This window comes from Rousettus aegyptiacus, unplaced genomic scaffold, assembly GCF_014176215.1.
Source record: "Rousettus aegyptiacus isolate mRouAeg1 unplaced genomic scaffold, mRouAeg1.p scaffold_m13_p_4, whole genome shotgun sequence".
NCBI lineage: Eukaryota > Metazoa > Chordata > Mammalia > Chiroptera > Pteropodidae > Rousettus > Rousettus aegyptiacus.
The window spans coordinates 124,965,451-124,986,146 of record NW_023416307.1 but is presented as its reverse complement, the minus strand read 5'-3'; the positions used below and the strand labels follow the sequence as shown (position 1 = coordinate 124,986,146).

The 20,696-nt window shown below is 37.6% G+C and overlaps 1 protein-coding gene across 4 annotated transcripts in view; it reads left to right on the top strand.

The window, feature by feature from the left end:
- Window positions 1-20,696, top strand: part of CLSTN2 (calsyntenin 2) — a 559,410-nt gene that overhangs the window by 187,210 nt on the left and 351,504 nt on the right. For all 4 annotated transcript variants that reach the window (XM_016141907.2, XM_036219590.1, XM_016141906.2 and 1 more), the window contains exon 2: window positions 15,113-15,235. In XM_016141907.2, coding sequence (XP_015997393.2) covers window positions 15,113-15,235 — 123 coding nt within the window. The remainder of the gene's footprint in view (window positions 1-15,112; window positions 15,236-20,696) is intronic.

The following is a 20,696-nucleotide window of genomic DNA, read 5'->3' as shown; positions in this document are numbered from 1 at the left end:
CAAATTAGAGAGAAAGGAGGAGTGTAGGTGGTATCCGGGTTTTTGACCTTCATTATTCTGCCCCCTCAGCTCATCATGCAAAACCCAGCTGAGGCCCAGCCTCCACCTCTGGAAAGCCTGCAAAGATTAATTCATTATTGATTTCCCCTTCCTCTTTAGTTCCTACAAAATTACATGTGCACTACCCAATTACATAGTTAGAATACTGAATCTTATTCTCAGTTTCTTATGTTATAGGGAGATTCTCCAAGCAGAAGCCACCCCTTATCTCCTTCATCACACATACTGGATCGTCTCTTTGTCATTCTTCTCTTAGTGTTTTCCCATGCACTTCTCTTCCTGGATCATTCTTCTATTCCTTTCAGTTGTCACTTATGAAGGGTGGTCCCTGCAATAACCTTAAATAGGTCATGTTCCATTGGCATATATCCTCATGAGATCCTGTACTTCTTCTTAGCTCTTGTCCCAATTTAATTACTATTGTAATTACTTGGTGCTGTACCTCCAATACCTAGCAGAGCCCCTCCCATAGACAATAGTTACTTATTAAATAAATATTTGTCAAATGACATCATTAGCTGTGGACTATATTGTATACATGGTCAATCAGTGTTTACATTCCATTGGCTTGGCCTTATTTGTAGGTGGGAGTAATTTTGAAGGTTACTTTCATGAGATGAAGGTTATTTTCATGAGATGAAGTCTAAGTAGCCCTGTATCATAAAGGTGTGCCGTATAGCTGTTTCCCTTCCCTTGTGCTGTAGGAAATCCCATTTTCTTCTACTCCATGCTCAGTGGAGTTGGGGATACTCTACATACCCTTGACACAAATGCTTCAGGAATCCAAGAGATACTTAAGGAAAGCCTGCTGTACACAAACTCTGGGGACTGGCCCTAGGGGCCAAGGTCCTGTCCCCTCATGTACTACCTTCTCAAATGTTCCTAAAGGACAACTGATCTACCTGTGACTGGATCCCATTGGGTGCCTGTCTGGTTTATGTGGTGTCTCAGGGAGCTCAGTTTGTGAGGCTTTCAGAATTTCATGCCAGGACAGTGTGTGGGTCTGTGAAACTCCTATAGAGAAGGAGATGAGGTGTTATTTTCCACTGTTGAGAGAGGTGGTCCTGGCACCTTGTCGCCTGCCTGGCTCTTCTCAGTTCCATTTTTGGGCCCTGTTCCCCAGACTGTGTAGGCAGAGGCTGCTTTATAAAGATGTAGGGATAGAGGCGCAGGTATACCCATTGGCATAGGAAATACAAGAGGCTGCCAGGCAGTTTTTTAAAAAATCATCCTACACAAAAGCATTGGAATGCTTTGCCTTAAACTGTGTCATTCCCCAGACCTCCAACTACAGGGAAGGTACTCAGGACTACAACTACTAGGCATTGAAATATCTTGGCTCTGAGGTCATGCCTTCCATGGGCTGTACCAGCTAATGACTGAGAGTGGGGGTATTGGGGGAGACTAAGGCAGACCCGGAGACATGAATTCTTTTGACTATTGACTCTGGCTTGAGGATGTCCCAAAGACTTCAGCTTTATAGAGGTACACTAAGACTGCTTGACGGTATAAGACACTTCCACCCAGCCTTGTCTTCCTCTCTCCTGCGCTGGGTAATGCTTTTGCATCAAGATCTAATCTCTTTTCCATCGAAGTCTAATCTCTTTTCCAGCCTTTTCTGACTCTGTCCCTATTTTCCCTCATACAAGCATGTATCCTTATAAAATCCTTGCATGTTTAATCCCATCTTGGTATCTGATTCTTGGAAGACCTATACCAACACATCCTGATAACATCAGAAGGAACCAGGGCTCTACTAACCCTATCAGATGCCAGCTGGGTTGCAGGGGAGGCCTTGTCCATGCCTTTACGAAGTAGAATCAGTTCGTGGAAAAATATCCAATGGATGGACATTTCACTGTTGAGAAAGTCAATCCTCATTTTTTAAAAAAGATATGACAAAATAATGTTGAGAATTAACACATAACTTTTTTTGTAGATATCTCCATCTTCACTAATATACAGCATACCAAATAATACATTATCAATAATATGATACTCATCTTAAATTCAATATAATGAGCACTGCACAATTAATTCCATTTATCATTCTGTGTTCATAAAAATCTTTTGACTCTACCAACCCTCAAGCCGTTAATTGCTAGTAAATTTGTGTGCTTTGTTGCAGATAATATGCATGTCTTGTTCTCCATCCAAATGTCCTGTGGCGATCTGATTTTATAAGTCAGGAGTTACTTTTCCTTCTGGAACCTTCTCAATTCCATGGAATTCTTCTCATTACATGCCGGCTACTGTTCTGGGCCAGTGGTTAGCTTGTGCCAGTTTCCTTTATAGACTCTGCCCATCCATCCTCTTTGTTTTCCTTTTCCCTGTGTCTTCCTTATTCAGTTATCCCCAGAAATAGTATTGGTGTACATGGAAATCACAATTCTCATAATCAATCAAAGGTTGATTATGAGTAAACATATCCAAACCAGAAAGCTGAGTTAAGAGAATTTATATTTGGGAAAAAATCACTATGCGTGAATCTTTGCGCAGATAATTAGCACAAGCAATAAGAACATATTCATTCATTGATTTTTTAACACACATTTGTTGAGCACCTATTATGTGCCATGCCCCACATCTAGTTTTGATGAGATCACAGTTCTCATACAGCTTTTTTGGTAAGGATGCCTTAAGCGTTGAGAGACTCTTCCAGCTGGCAAATACCTGTTCTATTTACCTCTAGGAGAAATTGACACTTTTAAGAGTGGGGTTACCCTTTAAAATCGCTAAGATCATGATTTCTCTTTTGAGACACCCTGGTTGCCTCCCAAACACTCTGAAAATTCACAGTACAGATTTATTTCAGAAATTCATCATGACGCTTTTAACCTTTGATGCCTTTTGCAGGAATGATTTATAAAGTTTGTTTCTTTTTATGGTGGTTTCTTCAACCAGGTTGCAAGAGTTATAAGAACTGTGATTTCAGACAATTATTCTTTTGATAGCATACGCTCAAGTTCACACAGCAAGAAAAGATGCTCCTCTTCCTTTTTCCAAAAGAATCAGAGGTTCTATTGCCTACACAATCAGTGTGCAAGCCATTCAGTCAACCAGTTGCTTTTCTTTCACAACCAAAAACAGAGAAAGGATTGATCTTGTCACCACATTGACTGACTTTTCCCCAACTGAGTTGAGTCTAAGAATTGATTATGTGAGTCTGATCTCCATAATTTTAGATATCCTTTCTTTCCCTCACTCCCCTCTCTGTTTTTTTGTTCTTTCCCCACCCTTTTCCTCTACTTATAGCTTTTCTCTTTTTACCTACATTAGTAGTATGTACTTTGTTTTAAGTCCTTTGTCAGAACATATAGCAAACTTTTAGGTCTCAGAACACTTTAACACACTTAAATATCATTAACAATGCCAAAGAGGTTTTGTTTTTGCAGATTATACCTATTGATATTGCATCAGTAATTAAAGCTGATAAACTTTTAAAAATATATATTTATTAATTTGCTCAAAATAATAAACCTATCACATGTTGACAAAAATAACATAATTTATTAAAAACAACTACATTATTCAAAATAAAAAAATAGTGAAGAGAATATCGTTTTAAATTTTTTTGCAAATGTTTGGCTTGATATAAGACAACTGAATCCTTATATCTGCTTCTGCATTTAATCTGTTGTGACATCATGTTCTGTAGCCTCTGGAAAACTCCAGAGACAATGAAAACAAAGCAAGCAGTATGTTAGTACTTTTATGAAAATAGTTTTGACCTTGTAAGTTCCTCAAAGGATCTCAGGGACCCCAAAGAGTTCCTGGGTTATACTTTGAGAACTGTTGTACTACATTAGAATTACAGACATAAAAGGCCCAGAGTCTTTCCCCACCATCTGGTAGAAGAAAGATACAAAAGGATATTTATAGCTTAGTATAGTCCTTACTGTGCTAAGGATAGTCAGGGGGCTGTGGAAGGATAGGAGAGATACCTGATTCATTCTGGGGTATGTGTTTAGCGGTGGAGAGGATGAGGAGGTTCAGAGAAGGCTTCCCTGAGTCAGTGGTGCCTGAGCTGAGCTGAGCTGAGCTGACTGAAGCTGAGCAGGTGGGAGAGCGAACATTTGAATGCAAATAGAACAACCTAATCTGATACCCTGATACTCAGGGCTGGTCACAAAGGTGACCCTAGGGCATTTGGCTTGCAACTTTATTATGACTGTGTATTTGGTAATGGTAGAGGAATTTTCTTTTTTGCTCATCCTCCCTGTAAGGAGCCAGAGCTGGAGAAATGCTGATAACAGTCCACATAAATAAGAAGCAAAATTGGCCTTCTAGTGCTTTCTTTCTGAAGCATTGAGAAGCAGGTGAACATTTTGCTGTGAATACACTGTAAACCAGATAATTGCCATTTGTCATTCTGAACATCTGAGGATCTAAAGCATGAAATGGAATTTACAATAAAAATGTATCGCACATTTGATACCCTCTAGAACAAAGTTGATAGCGTACAGCACAAAGGTTTTATTTATTAGTTTATCAGTAGAGAAACAAAAATATGATGTTTTTATCTGAGGTTAAGAGGAATTTGTACTGTCGCATCAAATCTTCTCATTTTGAATATAACATTTTAAAGGATTCTTCAGTGGGTGTGATGGTTAGTTTTATGTGTCAATTTTGCTAGGTTATAGTACCTAGTTGTTCAGTGAGACACTAATCTAGTGTTGCTATGAAGGTATTTTAGAGATGTGGTTAACATCAACAAGCAATTGATTTTACATAAAGGAGATTACCCTTAATAATGTATGTGGGCCTCCTTCAAGCAGTTGAAAGGCTTTAAGAAAAAAAAAAACTGAGTTTTCTTAGAAAAGAAGAAATTCTGCCTCAAGACTGTAGCATCAACTCGCACCTGAGCATCCAGCCTGCAGGCCTGCCCCACAGATTTCAGATTTTCCAGCCCCCATAATTGTGTGAGCCAATTCCTTTATATATACATACATATATGTCAAAGTCTATGTTGATCTCTATCTATATCTATCTGTGTCTCTATCTCCATCTCCTATTGATCCTGTTTCTCTGGAAAACCCTGACGGTTCTCTAGTTGGTTTTGATCTTGGCTCTTTTGTCTCCTTGTGACTCCTCAGAATACTTGGTTGATGGCTTGACCCATAAAACATGGAAACAAATGTATGCTGTTTCACCGACCTCTGCCTGGGGGAAGAATGACGAAGTGGGGTAGGAATCTCAGTTTTCCTTTAGGACCATGACTTGGTATGATTTCAAGTTCCCTGAATCTTTACAGCAGCATTCATGAAAGGGAGCCATGCTGCCCTCTTACAGGGGCTGGTCGTGAGGATTTAATGAGATCACAGCTACAGAGCCTGGCACATAATAGTCTGTCAGGAATGATAGTTCCGGATTTATTCTGTTTTGGTTGGGGTTGAGCAATGACAATTACAGAAAGAGTTTTAGACAATTACATTTAGTAGCATAAATCCCAAAGTTAGTGAAGGGCTGATTTTAAGGGTTAAAGATGTTTAAAATGCAGTGAAGTATGAGATATTGAAGTAATAACAATCTTGGGAAATTATCGATATAACAATTTAGTGCACACTTCAGTCCAATAATATTGTTCAGTAGGTAAGACATTCTGTGTGGAAAAATGAGCTGGCTCTAGCGATTGAATGGGAACATTAAACCATCACAGTCTTTTTTTCCCTCTTTCATATTCTAAATGATCTTTTCCTGAATAGCTCCTAATGGGTTTCACAGACTTAATATAATCTTCTCAGCTCCTGGAAATTAAGCCTCAGGCTCTGGTAAATCTTCAGCCCACCAAGAGATTCTTTGGGTAACTTGGGCATTGTCTGTCTGTGTCCCATGTGGGTCCTGACCCCAGCCTGTGAGTATTGAGGACATATAAAGTACTCGTCACCACTGAGTCTGCTGTGACTCAGGGTCTCAATTTATCGTCTTCCCAATAACCCCGTGGGATTGGTATTACCTCAGTTTTACAAAAGAGAGAGAGTAGAGGTCTGGGGAAATTGAAAGACTCAGCCAAGATATCCTGTTTACCCTGTTGATTACATAGTGTTAGAACTATGACATTAAGCCCAGTATCCCTTGCCCCCAACTTCAGGGTCTGTCTTAGGGCAAGCTTTGGATGATTGCTTTATCCAGGTGGCTATGTAAAGACAGCTGAAAATCCCACTTTTGTAAAATTATACAATTCCCCGGTGCTCAATTCTTCCTAGCCCCGCTCCTGGCCCACATGCTGTACCCTACATGATAATGGCATATGATTTATTCCAGGCTGGAGAAATTTAGTTAATGACTTTGAGAGAACCCACCCTTCAATAAAGTGAGTGTTTATGGAAGGAACTTGACAGATGGAAAGAAAGAAAAAAAATAAGAATGGCAGGGAAATGGATAAGTGACTAGAAGGAAAGTGGGGAGGAAGGAAAGGAAAGCTACATTCCACCCTCACTGAGAGCACCTATCAAGCACTTAAGAATTAATGACTCAGTCTTCTTTTCTTCAAATGCTTTTTCAACTCAATTAAAATGGTAAAATGTAACCCTCATTTTCTGTGATTCTTTGCATATGTGAGTCACACACATGGGATCTGTATTTAAAACTCTCTAATTGGTACCTCTAGCAAGAGATATACATTGCCTCTAATTAAGTGATGACAAATGCCACCTTATGATTTGGGAGGCACACCCTTTTTAACTTGGATAATGTAGGAATACCTGCTCATTGAAATCAAAGCACTGCTAATCGCTTCAGACATTGGAGGTGCCAGCAAAGGAAAGGTGTGCTCGCCTCATTTATAAACATGCTGGGCACTGTATTAGGACTTGTGGACATCATAATGACTAGGATGCTGCCTCTCTCTCTCAAAAGGGCTCGCAGTACCATGGGAAAGAAGGATAGAGAAATAACTAATGGCAATGCAGTAGACCTAACACAGGAGAGCAGACAATAGAGGATGGCGTGGGGGAACAGAGGAGGAGAAGTGGAGGCGATGGGGTCGGAGCTGAGTCTGGAAAGAGTGTGAGGATAGGGGTAGACAGCACAGTGAGGGCAAAGGAATGGGTAATTGAAGGACTGGGGTCTTTGAGCGGCTTCTTCTAATCTTGTGGTAGAGGGCAGGAGAACTATTGATAGATTAGGCAAGGAAGTCCAGAATCGGGTTTCCCTGCCATTCTTACCTAAACAGGAATCCCATCCCACCCTTACTCTGAAACAGGGAATAAACATACTTTTTAAAATGCTATTATAGTTATTGTATTTAGGAGTCATTTTATTGTAAGAACAGACACCCACTCAAACTAGTACAAATTAAAAACGTGGTGGTTGTGGGAAGAACTATTGAAAGGCTTCCCATGGCAACCTCAGGCACCCCACGGCAGGCTGACAAGTCCATGAAAGGTGAGCAAAGCCTGCACTGGAAAACAGGAATCAGGGCCAGCTTCTCTATCTCATGTAGCTGCTCAGGATACTTCTCTTCTCTATGCATGTTGGGTCCCAAATCCTGTCTCTTGGCAGATTAGCTTCCTCTGATTTTAGTGGCTTCTCAGCTTCCCCTAAACCTTGATTGATCACATCATGAATGCCAGCCCCAACTCTTTATGAACTCAAGGGTGCATCACCAAGTACATTATAGTTTCTAGCCCTCTTAAATGAAAATTTAGATTTTCAACCAATTGGCCCAGCCTATTCTACCCATCTATTACCCCATGGGTTATATGTCCACCCTGATCTAGGCAGCTCTACCAGGGGATCAGGTTAGAGGGGAAGTTGAGCATGACAGGCAAAAGACCAGGCTGACTCCTAGAATGACCAATCTACTAGAGTGTAGTTAACCTCACTAGAGCATTTTGCAATCAGTACAGTGTGTTTTTACTCACAGTTCACTTTACCTGGGGAAAAGTCTGGGAGTTCTAAGGATCAAGGAACTAGCAATGGCCAGAGGGTCAATGTTAGGATGAAAGTAGAAAGATTCAGAGGGTAAATCATCAGTCACTTGACCCTGCTGCTTAGATTGAGTGTTTATGTACTTTTTTGGATGTGGAAGCAAAAAGAAGAGAGCCAGGGAGTATTCCTGAGAATGCATCTGTGCTCTAGTTAAAGGCACATTGGGCTGCAAGACCTAATTTCTCTGTAAATGGAGCAGAAATATCACAGTGGTGTTCTCTGTATGAGTGCAAAGACACAGGCATTTTCCAGATGCTGAAACATCATGGAAAAAAGACGAGACAGTCAAGAAGTAGTACTAAGGGGCATGAAATGACAGAGCTCAGCCTTGAGAAAAGTTATGCAGCATACAGGGACATTATCTTTTGAAGAATTGATAAAAAATCAGCTCGTCTGAATTTACATCCAGAATGGAGCAAAGTACAAGCTGACTGGCCTCAATCTCTTGGAACAAAAAGGCAAAACATTTGTCAGGGGAGGGAACCAATTAAATAAGAAATAATAGCCAAGACACAAGGATGAACACCTATTTCTTCTTTCTGGAAAGGAGGTGGTTCTACAGTGTCTCATGAAGCCAGGGTTTGGAAGTGACTCCTAGATGATTCTGTACATGCCAGTAAGCCCTGGGTGATGTAAATGCTATCTATTAGTTCAACTTTTTGGCCAGCCTTGCCCCTCAAACTTTGTACTCCAGCCAAACCTATTCCTGTTTGTATACCAGATGATTTTACCATTAGGCCTTTGCCTGTGCACATTCCTCTGCCAGGGACCCTCCACACCCATTATCCCTGCTTATTTCCTATTGCTCATGACTTAGAATCTACTTTTTCTGGGAAGTTATTCCAGATTACCATGCTTCTCTCTTTTTCTGTAGTATTTTGCTTTTCTTCTTCCTACCTACCTCTTACCATACTTGTTTTCATGGATCCTTCTCTTGTTTGAGAGTCCTTTGAGGATAAGGACTTTGTTCTTGCCCTATATTTATTGAGATATAATTTACACGTAATAAAAATCACCCTTTTTAAATGTACGGACTAATAAACTTAGACAAATGCACATAGAAGTGTAATCACCACCACAATCAAGATACAGAATAGTTTCATCATCTTGGAGAGCTCCTTCGTGCCCTTTGCAAGCAAACCCTACCCCAACCCCAAACCCTAGTGACTACTGATCCATTATCTGTCCTTATTCTTTTGCATTTTTTAGAATGCCATGTGAATGTCATCAAACAGCTTGTAGACTTTTATGTCTGACTTCTTTTACTTCATTTCACTAGAGGAATGCTTTGGATATTTATTGACTTCATTGTATGGATCAGTAGTTGATTTCTTTTTATCACTGAAGAGGTGTTCATTATAAGGCTATATTGCAATTTGTTTATCTATTCACTGGCTGATGGCCATTTTAGTTTTCAGTTTGGTGCTATTCTGAATAAAGATTCTACAAACATTTACATCAAGTCTTATATAAGTCTTTCGTGTAATTTATGTTCTCAGTTCTCTTGGATAGATCCTAGGAATGGAATTGCTGAGTCATTTTATAAGAAATTGCTAAATTTTCTAAGAAATTTCCAAAGTGATTGCTATACTGTTTTCTAAAGTGACTTATTTTATATTGCCACCAGCAATATATGAGAGTTTCAATTTTTCTGCCAATACCATGCTGTTTTGATTATTGTCACTTTGTAGTAGTATAATTTGAAGTCAGAAAGTGTGATACCTCCAGCTTTGTTCTTTTTTTCTCAGGATTGCTTTGGCTATTCAGAGTCTTTTGTGGTTTCACACAAATTTAATAATTATTTTGTTCTACAGCTTTAAAAAATGTCATTGGGGTTTTGATGGGGATTGCATCAAATTGGCATATTTCTTTGGGTAAACAGACCATTGTAACAGAATTGAGAGCCAAGAAATAAAACTACATATAGATAAGTAAATAATTTTTGACAAAGGAATCAAAAACATACAATGGAGAAAAAGCCTCTCTGATAAATGTTGCTGGGGAAATTGGAAAGCCACATGCAAAAGAATGAATCTAGCTTACTTTTTGTTACTATACACAAAAATTAACTCAAAATTGATTAAAGTACTAAATATAAGACCCAAAACAATAAAATACATAGAAGAAAAAACATAGGTACTAAATTTTTGGACCTTAGTCTTAGAGAAGATTTTGTGAATTTGACCTCAAGACAAGGAAAGTAAAAGCAAAAATAAATGAATGGAATGATATCAAACCAAAAAGCTTCTGCACAGCAAAAGAAACACGTAACAAAACAAAGATGCAAACAACTGAATGGGAAAAGATATTTATGAACAACAGTTTCAATAAGGGGTTAATACCCAAAGAATTCATACAACTCAACAACAACAAAAAACAATCCACTTAAAAAATGAGTAGAGGACCTGAACAGACACTTCTCTCATAAAGACATGTAAATGGTCAACAGATAGATAAAAAGATGCTCAACTTCACTAGCTATTCGGGAAATGCAAATCAAAACCACAATGAAATACCACCTCACACCTCTTAAAATGGCTATTATAAACAAGACAAGTAATAAGTCTTGGAGAGGTTGTGGAGAAAAAGAAACACTCATGCACTTTTGGTGTGACTGCAAATTGGTAAAGCTTCTATGAAAAACAATATGGAATTAACTCAAAAAACTAAGAATAGAATTACCATATGACCCAGTAATCCTTCTGGATACCTGACAATTTTGAAAACTTTTATTCATAAAGATGTATGGTATGTATCCCTGTGTTCATTGTACCATTATTCACAACGGCTAATACATAGAAACAACCAAAGTATCTTTTGATAGATGATTAGAGAGAGAGGATGTGGTACATACATACAATGGAATATTACTCAGACATGAGAAAAGATGAAATATTGCCATTTACCACAATATGAATGGATCTTCAGGATATCATGCTAAGTGAAATAAGTCAAACAGATAAACTTGAGAACTATATGATTTTGGTCATATGTGGGATATAAAACGGAAAGCAATAAGTGAACAAGACAAACAAAAACACACAGACACTGGCAACACTATTGAGTTTACTTTACCAGAGGGAAAGGCAGGTGGGGAGAAATAGAAAAGGGAAAAGGGAGTCAATTATATGGTAATGGAAGGAGATTTGACTTTGGGTGGTGGACACGAAATGCAGTATACAAATGATGTATTATAGAATGGTATGCTTGAAACCTATATAATTTTATTAATCAACATCACCCCAGTAAACTTAATAAAGTTTATAAAAAAAAACACATGAGAGTTTCAGTTGTCACACATCTTCATCAGAACTTAGTGTGGCCAGTGTTATTTTAACCATTCTAGAGGTGGTTTGGTGATAACCCAATGTGGCTTTAATTTACAAATCCTTGATAACTATTCATGATGAACATATTTTCATCTTCTTTGGTATTTATATATTTACTTTGATGACAGGTCTGTTCAAATTTTTGCATTTTTTTTTTACAGATTGTTTTTTCTTATTATTGAGTTGTAAGAGTTTTTTGTATGTTTTGTATACAAATCCTATATAAGATATGTTTTGGAAATAGTTACACCTAATCTGTGGTTTAAAAAAATATTTTCTTTAGTGTTTTTCAAAACTTATAAGTTTATAGTTTTTATAAAGTTCAACCTATAAATTTTATCTTTTATGGCTCATGCTTCTTTTGTCCCTTCTTATAAGTCTTTGCCTAATGCAAGGACACTAAGATTTTTTATCTGTGCTTTCTTTTAAAGATTTTTATAATTTTAACTCCTACATTTTGGACCAAGATGCTTTTAGAGATAATTTCTGTGTATGGTTGTGCTGTACAATTGAAATTTTTTTTTGCACATGGATATTCAATTTTTCCAGCAATGTTTAATGAAAAGACCATCCTTTCCTTCCATTGAATTATCTTGGAACCTTTGTCAGAAATTAATTAGCCACATGTATGTGTGTCTATTTATGTACTCCTTATTCCTTCTATTCATCTGTATGTCTATCTTCATGTCGCTATCACACTGTCTTGATTATGATAGCATTACCATAAGTCTTAAAATTAGGTAGCTTACTATTGTTATTTTGATTTAGATTGCATTGACTCTGTAGATCAATTAGGAGAAAGTTTACATCTTCACTGTATTGAGCCTACCAAATCACAAAGACTCCATTAAGACTTCTCTAGCTTTTCTTTAAATTCTCTCAGCAATGGCTTAGGGTTTTTCAGTGTGCAGATCTTAGATGTACTTTGTGAAAGTTATTTCTAAGTGTTTTGTGTTTTTTGATACAATCATATTAGTATTTTTAAATTTGAAGTTCTAATTATTTACTGCTAGTGCATAGAAATATAATTGATTTTTATATGTTGACTTTGTACACTGTCACCTTTCTAAATTTACATATTAGTTCTAGTAGCATTTTAGTAGATTCCATACAATATCCTCCATCGATGATTATGTTCTGTGAGAATAAAACAATTTTAATTTCCAATGCAATTTTTTCTTACCTTATTGCACCAGTTAGAACCTATGGTATAATGTGAATAGTACCGTACAAGGTAGGAATGAACATCCTTGTATTCTTCTTGCTCTTGGGAGGAGAGCATTCACTCTTTAACTATTAAGCATGATGTTAGCCGCATGTTTTTATAAAAGTTATCAGAGGAATTTCATTCTGTTCCTCATTTGCTGATAGGTTTAATTATGAATGGATGTTAAGTTTTGTCAAATGGATTTTCAGGGACTCCCATTCACCATTTTACCCCCGATGCTTAAACTGTTTTTACATATGTGAGGCATTCCATTTTTTTAAATTATTATTTTTTTAATATTTGTCAAATGAATGAAGCTGGGCTAAATACATGTGAGTGTCCAAGGCCATTCAGGAGCATGAGATGGACCAGAGAAACTTAAGAGCATTTGACTGTCTATTGGTATCAGGGGTACTAGATTTGCCTAAATGGTTTCATGGAATTTTTTATAACATTTCTATGAAGTAAGTATCTTCATTTTAAAAATGAGAAATGAATAACAAAGGGAATGATTAAAAACCTATAATATGTTTGGGATGTGAGTAAGAAGTCCTGTGTTTTGTAACTTATAACTCAATAGGAATAAAAAGATAATCTTGAAGTCCAGAAAACAAAAAATATACAAAGGAGGCTGGTTTTGAATATGATACAAGTTGAAGTGGACTGTGATTCAGCCATTTGATGGAGAGAAAGAATTAATAATCCAGTTGGTCTGGCCACACAGAATGTTGTCCTTAGAATAACTGTTAGACCACTAAGAAGGAAAAGTAATCGGTCCTTGAGTAATACTTGGCCCAGGCATCAATGATATTCTCATAGTCAAAGTAATATAAATTTGTTATTGGTTTTGCAACCCTGAGGATTTGATCTGTACATAAAGAAAAAAAAAAGATTTAATTTTGGTTACAAGTAAAAATGCAAATGTTTATCGACTTTGACAAAGCAAAAGTCAAGATAAATCTGAAGGAATTTAGAAAGTGGGAAAGAAATGAGAAAATTTTAGGGATGTTAACATTTTTATTTTCTAAAAGAAGAACATTTAAACCCTTCTGACCTTCAGTTCCTACCTGCAAAATGAGATCCAAAGTCTTATCTATTAAAGTTATTGTGAAGATTAATGATGTATGTAAAATGTCTAATGTGTGATAGGCACTCAACTAACTGTATTAGTGATGGAGAGAAGAGGAAGGCAGGCCCATAGATAGAAAGAAAGAAACCCATTCCCACTAGGAGGGAGAACCTCAACGTTAACGTTTGTAAACCACTTCTGCATTCACTATCACTGCCCAGGGAGCAGGGTGGTGAGAATCAGTAACAAAACATCAGAGCCTGGTGTCAAGCCCATCTAAATGACATGGCAACTCTGTGAGTGGTATCATCTTCCCCATTTTACGTTTGAGGGAGTTAAAAGTCTGAGTGGCCAATTAATCTGCATAGGACCAGCCTTTCAGTGGCTAAACCATGGCTGAAACCCAGCAACTGTGACTCTGGATTCCATTGTCTGCCATGAGCCAAGTGGTGCAATGAATCTGAAACACTAGGTGAACTCTTGGCATATCCTCTGTACACATTTCTAATGAATAGGCCCCTAGGTTTAATTAAAGGGAAAAAGAGATTAATTGTTTCTCCCAACAGCTGCAAATTATTTACGTTGCATTTGTGTAGATGGCTAATAAAAGAGCAAAGGAGTGTGGGGACAGCCCAGGGTGGCTGTAATTATTCAGGGTCCTTAATGAAGTACCCGTTTGAATACCAACATGTGAGCATGGATGAATCTGCTGCCCCTTTTAGACCTACAGTAGGCAGAGCTGCTCTCTGCCCTGGAAATGATTCCATCAACTGGAGGTTAAGACTCCAATCTGTGTTTTTTGGGGCCACAATTCAACCAGTAATGTATATTTGACATATATGTTAAGTGTATTAATTATTCATTAGATACTTTATAATTCAGCTGATCAAACTGTTGATGAGTAGCTTAAATTGCTAGATGATTTAAACCATTTAGATAATGCAGTCTTTAAATGGTCAGGAAATATTCAAATGTTGGTTGTCTCTTTGAAGTTATATTGGTATTCATACATACATATATGTATATGAAATGCAGTAACAGCTCCTAATCGTGGATCAGATTAGGCTGAGGTCAGAAATCCCAGTACGCAGCCATAATTTGCTAGTTTGTTGATTAATAATGGACTTTAAAACATCTATGACTAGATAGTAGCTTTTGAGAATGAAAGCTTTTAATCAGTTTTTGATAATATCTGTACTGGGCATCCAGAAATAGAAATGATGGGATTTTGGTAAGGTACAAGGTCTATGATCCTAGAGCCAAGAACTGTGTTTGAGTCTCGGTGCTGCCCTTACTTTCTGTCTGCCTGGAGTGAATTGTTGAACCTCTCTGCACTTCTCTGAAGCTTCCTTAGGTGAAAAAGGGACTAATATGCTCTATGTACCTTGTGTGGTGGTTGGATGAGACCCTATGATTGGGTAAATACACAATATTGATAATATTATTGTGGATTAATTATTCAAATGATGATCCTAAAAGTCAATCTTTTTGTTTTATTTTTCCATTGTATTCTAGTCAACAAGCATAAGCCATGGATCGAGACTTCGTATCATGGAGTCATTACGGAGAACAATGACACAGTCATCTTGGACCCACCACTGGTAGCCCTGGACAAAGATGCACCCGTTCCTTTTGCAGGTGAGATGATGGTTTATCATGGTTGGGCATGGTTTGCTTTAGCTGTTGTCACTATGCTGTGCATCTCATAGGTCAGCCTGTGATTTCGAAGCTGTATGCATCTTCTGATTTCTGGTATGGATTCTGTATCTCCTTATGGTTTTTTTCCTTGGTGTCACCTCTGGCACAAGATGTTTATTTCTTCTTCTGAGAGATGGTATATTGTTGAATTAGTCGCTGGAGTTTAAAACGTTGTGCTAGCAAGTTCTGTAGGGAGCTTTCTCTCTAGAATGACCTATAGTCACAAGAAAATGTGTGACCCAGTTTCCCTACTACCTACATATCATGGACAGGTACAGACTTGCAGCTTTGTCAAGAGAAAAGGGAATTTTAAAAGACCAGGAAATATTTTTTAGTAGGTGGACAGAGCTGTGCCTTTGAGCTTCAAAGTGGGCGTGGCTTTTGGAGGAGAAACCCAAAGGCAGTGCCATTTTGCTCTCCGTAGCTCGTGGCCAGAGAGCCTCATTGTTTTCAAGACTATATGTACTTGTTCCTCTAACTTCCTGCATAGGCCAGGTCACTAGGGAGGGATGGTGAAGAATATGGCAAAGAGAACGGTATGGGTGAAAGCAGGGAATGGAGGGATGGAACAAAAAATTTCTGAACATGCCTGCATCGTGAGTAATATTGTTAACATTTTATAACTGTCAGGAAAAAGACAGGAAATTTAATGAAGGTTTTCAAGATTTCTAGAAGATTGCTTTATGATAGATGGGTGCCAGGCTGGGGTTTTCACCATGATGAAGTCTATTTTTTCTGACAGTTTGTCTTCTATGTTATGAGGTACTTGGGCAGAAAAAAAAAAAAATAGCTTTCTTGCACTTCAAAGAGATAAGCTTTGTGAAGGTCCTTTTCTCATTATAGAATATTATGAAGTAAAGAGCGAGGGAGTAGGCTAAATGGAGGCAAATTCAGCGTTACGTGAAGATAAACCCACAAGGACCCTTGTAGAACGTGAGAGAGACGCTCTTGACTCTCAGAAGGCTTTATCTTGATTTTATGCAGGATGATAACCAAGGGCACCTGCCTGCGACTTCCATGGTGCTTAGAGCTGGGACATTTCCATACATCTTCCACCTATCCTCAGAGGTCCCAGCTCGACTGGATTCCACTTAGAAGTATAAATCCATGTTGTGTTTTACACAAAAGATGAGGTGTCGTCCCCAAGCCTTTACCAGCCTGGGAATATTCCAACTCATCTCTTTCTTGGACATAATTAAACAGCACTGGGGTTACTCAGCATTTCTTAGCAGTCCCCCAAAATGAGATTTTTAAAACAAACACTAGCAAAAACGTTCATTTTCTGGAATTGTTCGGTTTGGCATACATTATGTACTTAAAAAAAATAGAGATGAACATTTAGAAATTGAGAGATTTAGCATAAAAAGGGAAGGATTCTGGTTTATCTTGATGAGTCAGGTCAGAAATACAGAGCTGAGTTATATCTTCCCTCTTTAGACCGTGCCATGTGCTGCCGGCTTCCCTTGGCCTCTTCTCTCAAAGCTTATGTCCTTCCGCCTAGCAGATCCTTTCATTCATCTTCCCATTCAAGTGTGTGACCCCTCTTTAAAACATAACAGAGAAAATCAATGACATATTAAACAGGAAGTAAATGATCCCTTTAAGGATAATACTTTAAAAGATGAGAGATGTGTCTGATTATTCATTATGTTTGTCCTCAGTGTAGCCCTATTTCATCCATTAGTGAACTAGGAAACTGAAATTGTTGAATAAGCTATTCTATAGTCAGGTTATAAGCTCTCTAATGTACAGACCAAAATTGGGGGGGTGGGGTGAGAAATTTTGCAAGCAAATCTTATATATGAAAGTTTGGATTTATAAAAGATTACTGACCTTCTTTGGTTGTAGGGCTTAAGGACAATTAATAATTTCCTTGAAGATTTACCAGAGATTTCCTTAAATCATAAATCTATCAAATGCCTCTAAACTTGAATTTGTATTCTAATCATTGGGTATGCCCAGGGGTTTTCAGGCACATCTTGAAGGTTCACTTCTAAGTCGCCCCTGAATAGATAGCTCCATCTGAAGACAATTTCTGTTCTCCCTCTAATATTTGCAAATTTAAACAAATTTAGCCTAATGCATCAAAATATAATATTCCAAGGTCTTGAGAGCAAAAAGTAAAGATGCTTTTTAGAATGGTCAAAGCTATTTTTCTCAGTGCTATTTACGATCAGCTCTAAGACAGGACACAAGCACTAGCCATCCATCCATGCTGCAGACATTTAGTTTAAAACATTTATCTTAAAAAGAAAATACAGATTTATTTCAGATCCCTATCATTCTCATAAAATTGAAAAATTCATATCTGCCAGCTCCATCACTTCTTGAAGTCAACCGCAGCTTTTAGTCCCCCTTATCAACTGCTCTTATATTGTGTTTCAATGTTTCCACCCCTTTCCCAGTGGTCTTTATTTCCAATTTAGCCTTTGAGGTGAGCTATGAGGTATTTGGGAGATAGTTTCATCCATATCACTTTTTTTTTCTTTTTTCTTTCTCTTGTAAATACCCTCACCTCCTTTAAAAATTGTTTTTAAGAAAAATTCCCTACGTCGAGTATCATTTATTTAAATAAACATCATGATTACATTTTGCATATAAATAAAAATTCAAGGATATAGTTTTTATTGAATATCTCCTGTTTATGACAATAATTATTGTAGAAAATGTGAAAAATATAGCAAAAAGTATGAAAAAATGTTTTCATACCCCCAGAGCCTCTGTTAACATTTCAATGTATTTTCTTCCACTCATTTTTCTTTTTTTTTTTTTTTGCAAAAATGGTGATCACACCTCATATTCAACACTATAACTTATTTTTCCCACTAATCTAATGAAACAACATCATTTTACTAAATATTGTTTTGTATCTTGTTAAATGGCTGATTTCCTACTCAAAGAATATTCTATAGTTTATAATTCTCATTTTTTTCTAGCTTTATTGAGATATAATTGACATATAACATTGTGTAAGTTTAAGGTACACAATGTGTTAATTTGATATACTCATATATTGTGAAATGATTATAGCCATAGCCTTAGCTAATAACGTCATCACTTCACATAATTACCATTTTGTATGTGTGTGCAGTGAGAACATTTAAGATCTACTCCCTTAGCAACTTCCAAATGTATAATTCGGTACTGTTAACTATAATCACCATGCTGTATATTAGGTTCCCAGAACTTATTTCATCTTGTAAATGAAAATTTCTACCCTTTGACCAACATCTTTCTAGTTCCCTTACCTATCCCAGCCCCTGGTAACCACCATTCTAATCTCTGTTTCTGTGAGTTTGGCTTTGCAAAGCTGATTCCATTTATAAGTGAATCCACATATAAGTGATATCATATATGTGATATAAGTGATTCCACATGTATATCCTACATAAGTGATACCATGCAGACTTTTTCTTTCTCTGTCCGGTTTATTTCACTGAACAAAAATGATATCCCTCAAAGTCCACCCACACTGTAGCAAGTGGCAGGATTTTCTTCTTTCTCATGGGTGAATAATATTCCATTACATATATATCACATCTTTATCTTTTCATCCATTGGCAGACATGTAGGTTGTTTCCATATCTTGTCTATCGTGAATTATGCTGCAGTGAACATGAGAGTATAGATTTCTCTTTGAGGTCCTGATTGTATTTCCTTTGACTGTACATCCAGAAGTTGGATTGCTGGATCATATGGTGGTTCTATTTTTAAATATTTTAGGACCCTCCATACTATTTTCTATAGTGGCTATGCCAGTTTACATTCCCATTAACGGTGCACAAGGGTTCCCTTTTCTCCACATCCTTGTCAACACTTATCTCTTGTCTTTTTGATAACTATCCTAATAGTTGATAAGCAATTTATCTACCTCAGCTTCTTTTTTATTGTAATGCATTTTACATTTATAATTCTATAATTTGAATAGATTTCCAGAATTAGAATCATTTGGTCAAACTTTTAAAAATTCCTGAAACATGTTAAATTGCTTTCCAGAAAAGTAGTATGAGCTTGCAGTTGCATTCACACCACATGAGTCCCTGGTTCTCTAGCCACTGTATGGCTTATTCTAGTGGTGTGATTTAGTGACCAATTACAGCAGCCTGTCTTCAACTGCAAAGTTATATAAGCTTTCCAGGGTTGTTGTTTTGATGAAATTTAAAGAATGTCTATGCTGCATGTTACAATGATTCAAGATACAGTAGCAGTTTAATAAATTTGAGTTTCTTTCCAGAACCTTCTACCTATTTCATGGTGGAGACCCTAACTCACAGAGAGGCCAAGCCAGTATCCCAGAGTAGGCCAGCATAGGTCTGAGATTGGAGCTCAGGGCTTCTCATCACTTGCTCTGAGTTCCCTTTTCCTGTGATATTGTTTTTGATTCCTGCCCCACCTAATTAGCGGAGGCTCCAACACAGTCAATGAAACTTCCCTCAGATCTCAGTCATGTCCATTAGACCTGACTCAATTCTCAACCCAGTGTTTGAGCCCAGTGGACATGACCTTCTAAGAGAATCAGATACAGAAAAATCCTAGAGTAATAATGAAAATTCTGTCCACCGCATGGCAAAAAATTATAATGAAAGCAAACTGGGCATACTGTGAACTTATTAATTTCTGCATGAGCCCCACTGAGGCCTGTTAGGAAACTGTGGAGACTTTTAAATTTGAAGGGAATTAGATTGCCTTTCAGAGATAATAGAACTGCTCATTTGTCTACATTGGGCCAGTCTGGACTTGTCTTTTGTAAGGACAGGGCTGCAGAGAGTGATCAGGCATAATTGGTTGGCTTCTCAGGCTGGGTGGCTCTCTGAAGGCTGCCCAGAAAATTGCATGGGGCATGATTTGGCCTGGTTTGATTAGCTGGTCGCAGCAAAAGGTTCTCTTTCCTTCATGGTTATATCTATTTTCCTCCTTGTTCTGCTCAGCTTCTGCCCATTTATCTTCTTCCTTATCTTTGGATCTGCCCAGGGCCCTTGTTCGTGCTTCAGGCCCCACAAGTGCCTGGTGGTGAAGACCATCCCTGAGGGCTTATACCACCGTGGTGCCTTATGGCAAGAAGGGAATGCTGGTCATGAACAGTCACGGTCTTTGACTAGACACATGGTTTTACTTTTAGGCTCTGCCACTTACTAGTTGTGTGGTCTCGGTCAAGTTACTGAACTCTTCTGAGGGTCATTTTTCTCATATTTCAAATTGGGGTAAACATAGTACTTACTCCAGGCAGGGTTAATATATGGATTAAATAAGATATTAATGCATGGTGCCTCAAGCACTCTCTGGCAGCCAGTAGATGTCTAATATATCATAGTTCTGATAATCTCAGCAAGGGTAATGAGACTAATCAGAGTAATTGTAATTCTTATTATCATCAATAAGCCACAAGTGTTTTATTCATTTT